This window comes from Grammomys surdaster, unplaced genomic scaffold (genome assembly GCF_004785775.1).
Source record: "Grammomys surdaster isolate TR1022 unplaced genomic scaffold, NIH_TR_1.0 917, whole genome shotgun sequence".
Classification (NCBI taxonomy): Eukaryota; Metazoa; Chordata; class Mammalia; order Rodentia; family Muridae; genus Grammomys; species Grammomys surdaster.
Window position 1 is genome coordinate 15,337 of NW_021605336.1, and position 5,359 is coordinate 20,695.

The 5,359-nt window shown below is 36.6% G+C and overlaps 1 pseudogene and 1 gene segment (V, D, J or C); one reads left to right on the forward strand and one right to left on the reverse strand.

Moving 5' to 3' along the window:
- Positions 1-227: 227 nt before the first annotated feature.
- On the reverse strand, positions 228-3,474 carry LOC114634212 (annotated as a pseudogene).
- Positions 3,475-3,552: 78 nt separating this feature from the next.
- LOC114634213 lies at positions 3,553-4,024 on the forward strand. The segment is given in 2 exon segments: positions 3,553-3,612; positions 3,696-4,024. Coding segments are annotated over 2 exon segments (375 nt in total).
- Positions 4,025-5,359: the final 1,335 nt, after the last annotated feature.

Sequence of the window (5,359 nt, forward strand, 5' to 3'; positions counted from 1 at the left end):
GAGAGAGAGAGAGAGAGAGAGAGAGAGAGAGAGAGAGAGAGAGAGAGGGAGAAACCAGTAAAACCACTACTTTGTACCCATGATAATAGGCAAATCATAAGAGAAACAGAATTAAAGATGATATTAGAAAAAAAGGTTTGCAAAAATATCAGAGTTCATTTTCTTTTCTTTTCTTTTCTTTTTTTTTTAGCAGACTTAATTCACTTATTTTTCTTGTATAAAAATCCTCATGTGGTAGCCACAGCTTGATCCTGAGTCCTCTGAACAGACTCTGGTGTGGGTCTTCACAAGATGATTAGTGAATTCCTGATAAGGAGACTTGGTGAACACAGTCTCTTTCCAGATGTCAGGGATCAAGTAGCTGTAGGTCTTGGAGATAGCATTAAAGGTGGCCTTGGAAAAGTTGTCCAGGGTGGCAATGCAGCCCCTGGCTGAAGTGTAGTGGTCATCTATACTGACCATCAACAGTAGCTTCTTGGGCACAGGAGCAGAGTCAATGCCAGTGCCTCTGGGGGCAGGGATGAGACACACCATCACAGAGCCACAGCAGCCTGTCACCTTGCATGGAACAGTGTGGGCCTTGTCAATCTTGTTCCTCCAATAGCCTCTCCGTACAGGGGCAATGGAGAGTTTGGCCAAGATGATGGCCCCTCAGATGGCAGTGTCAACTTCCTTCGAGCACTTAACACCAAGACCAACGTGACCATTGTAGCCCCCAATTAGTGACAAAAGCCTTGAACCTGATCTGCTGGCCAGCCCGAGTCTGCTTCTGCACTGGCACAATTTTCAGAACCTCATCCTTTAGGGATGCACCAAGGAAAAAGTCAATGATCTCAGACTCCTTAATGGGCAGGGAGAACTGTTAAGCATGTCTACCATGATTAATTGTCGTTAGTGTTCTCTATGAACTTAACTGGAGAAAACTATTTTTTCCTTTGCATGAGAGTGTCAGATGCAGAACTACTTGATTAGCAGTTATAGCCCATGTTCATTTCCATCTCCTAACTTGGAGATTTTATCTAGGTTGACTTGGTTCAGGCTCTGTGCCTGCGGCCACAGTCTCTGTGAATTCTTATGTGAATCAGTCCAATTGTGCCTGAAAGACAATCATTTTTTGGAGTCATCCACCCTCTCTGACTCTTATAATCTTCTCAATCTTATTCTCAACTTTTTCTCTTTATTTTTATCTCTGTTTTTCTTTATTATGTTTTTAGATTAATCATACTCTACTGTCCCAATTCTAGTCTCTCTACTTCTAGAATTCAGTACACAAAACAACATATTCAAATCATTGAACACATAAAAGTGAGAACATGAACCACTTGCTTTACAGACAGGAGTGATTTATTCAGTATATTTTTTTCAGTTCCAATGAGACACTTATAGACGACATAATTTGTTTCCCATTGTGTAATATTCATTTTTTTATATGTAACACTATGTCATATTTAACTTATGCTTTGTTGGAAGTCTAGGATGATTCTTTCCTCTATATGCTGTGAATAAACACGGATGTATGAACATCTATATAATAGCATGTAGTGTCCTTTGAGTACATGTTTGAGAGAGTTATATCTGGGACACAACATAATTTTATTTATTATTTTTTGGTAAATTTCATAGGAAATACTTCATCACAGGAAAGTGTGGTCAAAAACCCATGTTTAAAGCTGATATAGGCTCTAGTACACCACAGTTGTATTGCTAAGGGTCATTTTGTCAAACTGCCTTATAAATATTTATGTTTATACCCAGTATATCATCTGAGCCTTGATCACAGAGGCTCATATATGCTGTTTGTAAAGACTGATGCAGGCATTCATGAGTGTTCAGATTGCTGAGAAAGACTGACAGAGTACTCAGCCACAGAGGAGTAATGATACCAACCTTCCTCACAAAAATCAAGGACCATCACAAAACAGGGAAAAGGATATAGAAAATGGGGTCAGTGGATATCAAATTCTGTCTCCAGATATTTAACTGTTTTTATTGCACACATGAACTCTCAGTAGTTATATTTACCAGCATATGATAAGCAAATCAATCCAGCAAAAATTACCACATGAGAGATCTCTAAATGGCTCAGCAGGTAAAGAAGTTTAGTGGTATGCTTAGCAATATCAGTTAAATCCCTTAGAACAGAATTATGTAAGTCACCTTCTGCGGTTAATACATCCACCTTTGTGCTTGTGTTGTCTGTTCTCATCACTAAAATTAAGATAACAATTAAAAAAAAAATTACAACATGGATGAGAGCAACTCTGATGGCCTACACCAAGCTTATAGTCTTTTGATATTTGATAACTGAGAAGCAAAATATATTCACTTTTTTTGGGAAAATATCGGGACATCCATTAATTACTAGTGATGACTCTGTCTAGTTGTATATTGATAGCAATAATTAAATTTCCTCTGTTATTATTTAATGAAGCAGAGGAACTACGATGTTGGGGAAGAGATTTTTTGGAATGTCCAAAGAAAAAGCACAGGGATCTAGTGGTGGTAGATTGTGGTGAGAGTCCTGAGATTAGTGGTAGATTATAGCATATTTCATATATGATTAAAAATTTCTAAGAGTTAAAATCCTTATGAAATATAAAAATATCCACTTTATATATGTACAGATTTTTCCTATGTGTATTTTGTACATTGTGCATATCTCATCGGTCGCTCTTGCTCCTCTTATTTTCCCTTTATTCTACTAGAGAGTTTCACTGATATAACATAATGTATTTCTATAAATAGTTGTATATAAACTTGAAATATAATAGTTGTATATAAACTTGAAATATATAAGAGCTGTTAATGAGTGTCTTAATGTCTGTGATTTTGAGATTGTCTACATTAATACAGTTATATCTAATTAATCCATTTTTCTTAAAGATATTCAAATTTCTTATTTAATTCTGGTAAAAAAGTCTCTCTCTCTGTCTCCATATATATATATATGTATGTATATATATGTACGTGTGTGTGTGTGTGTGTGTGTGTGTATGTAATTTTTAGTATATATAAACATGCCTTACTGGTAAAGTCATATCTTTGCACATATGCTGCTTATTGCTATAATTTAGTTATTGATGACCTTCCTGCAATAATAATTGATAGGATAATACTTTTGAAGGACGTGTATTTTAGTGATTTTACTGAGTTTTGAAGCATACAACCTGCTGTAAAGGCAAATATTAATTGCGTATATGAGAATGAAGAATCTAAAGCTACAAAAATTAGCCTTTTTTTTCAATTTTCCAACATTATCAGCATCACCATATTCATCATCATGTCATCATCATCATCTCATCATCACCATTGCCGTTATCACAAAGCTTTATCTGTAAATCAACTTGTTAACGTATCTTCAGAGAAGAATAGGAATTGGCCCAGAGCATCCTGCTGCCTGACCCAAGTGCTTTTTCCGTCCTTCCTCTCCAGTTCTTCTCCAGATGGACTAAGTTCATATATAAGAAGTGCCATGCTCATGAATATGCAAATTACCTGAGTCTATGATGGTAAATTCAGAGATATCAGCATCCTCTCCAAAGTCCCTGAACACACTGACTCTAACCATGGAATGGATCTGGGTCTTTCTCTTCTTCCTGTCAGTAAATGCAGGTAAGGGGCTTACCAATTACAAATCTGAAGAGGAGACAATGCCTGAGATGACACAGGCATTCACTCTGCCTTTTTGTCCACAGGTGTGCACTCCCAGGTTCAGTTGCAGCAGTCTGGAGCTGAGCTGGTGAGGCCTGGGGCTTCAGTTAAGTTGTCCTGCAAGGCTTCTGGCTACACCTTCACTGACTATGCTATGAACTGGGTGAAGCAGAGTCCTGGACAGGGCCTGGAATGGATTGGAGCTATTGCTCCTGGAAGTGGTGATACTGCCTACAATGAGAAGTTCAAGGGCAAGGCCACATTGACTGCAGACACATCCTCCAACACAGCCTACATGGAGCTGAACAGATTGACATCTGAGGACTCTGCAGTTTATTTCTGTGCAAGACACAGTGTGACAACCACATCCTGAGTGTGTCAGAAAACCTGGAGGAGCAGGAAGCTGGCCTGGGACTGAGATGATAATAAAGACTAACATTTAGACTTGCTCTAAAATTGTAATTTTGAATGTTCCTATATTGCCTCCTCCTCACAGACCTATTTTGCCTTTGTCATCTTTTAAGCAGTTATGTATGAATAAATTGATGGTGGTTTAGGATTAACCTACAGTTCACCATACCTTGCTATTCTCTTCACCAATGACTACCTCCATTGACATGTTTCTTACTCAATAAAGCTATAAAAAGGGAAAAGTGTGATGATGCATAATAAAAATATCACCAGATCCAGAGAAATCAGAAGTTTTTTGAAATTGCTTGAAATAATGGATGATATGAATTTGACATATAAAATCCAAATCACCAACATTTGCAAACAAATGCTGCTTAACAGTCTTAAGTTACTTCAGGTGTGTTGTTAAATCTGGCTATGTTTCAACAGAAGTTCCAGTCTCATAGGATGTGAGAAATATTTATATCAGAATACAAAGTCATATATGTATAACTCCTGTAGGTTGATGAAATATTAAATCGCTTTTCATGAAATTAATTTACAAACACAGTATTAATTGAGGTAGGTTCTGAGATTACACATAAGTGTTTGCTCTCATATTCACTTTCTTCCCAGGCTCAGTAGTCATCCCCACATTCACTAGCCTTTTTATAACATGGAACTATGCTGATTCAACTCTTACAGTCCATTGCATAACTGTTGCCCAGCTTTGTTCAATAGAGCATTTGTGAATGTGTGTCTCTGCATCCAATGTGTTTCTTATGCTTTGTTTTGGTGATTTTTCTTCTGTTTTTTGTTTTGTCTTACTCCCATTTGCTCACCTTCCTTATTATTTTAAAGTACTGTTTGTTTTCTAGCTAGATAAAAAAACCAGAGTAGAGATGGGAGAAGATCAAGAAGGTGTTGGGGAATGGAAATACTTAATCAGAATATATTTCATGAAGCAATCTATTTTCAATATAAATATAAAAAAGTTGTAAAATATTAATGAATAACAAAGAATTCTGATAACATATTTTATGTAAATCTCTCATATACTCAAATGCACAGACTTTAATTCTCATATCTTTGTTTAAATTGTTCAAAGTGTATTCAGAATCCAGGACTGAAAGAATTTAAGGATGAGAGACATGTAAAATGAATAATGGTAAGGTGTACTGAATATAATTAAATGTTTGAGGTTTAACCTCTCTCAATCTCTCTCAGCCTTTCTATCTCTTTCTCTCTCTCAATAACCCCCACTCTTGCAATATCTCACCTCTCTCTCACTTTCTCTTTTTGTGTGTGTATATATGTG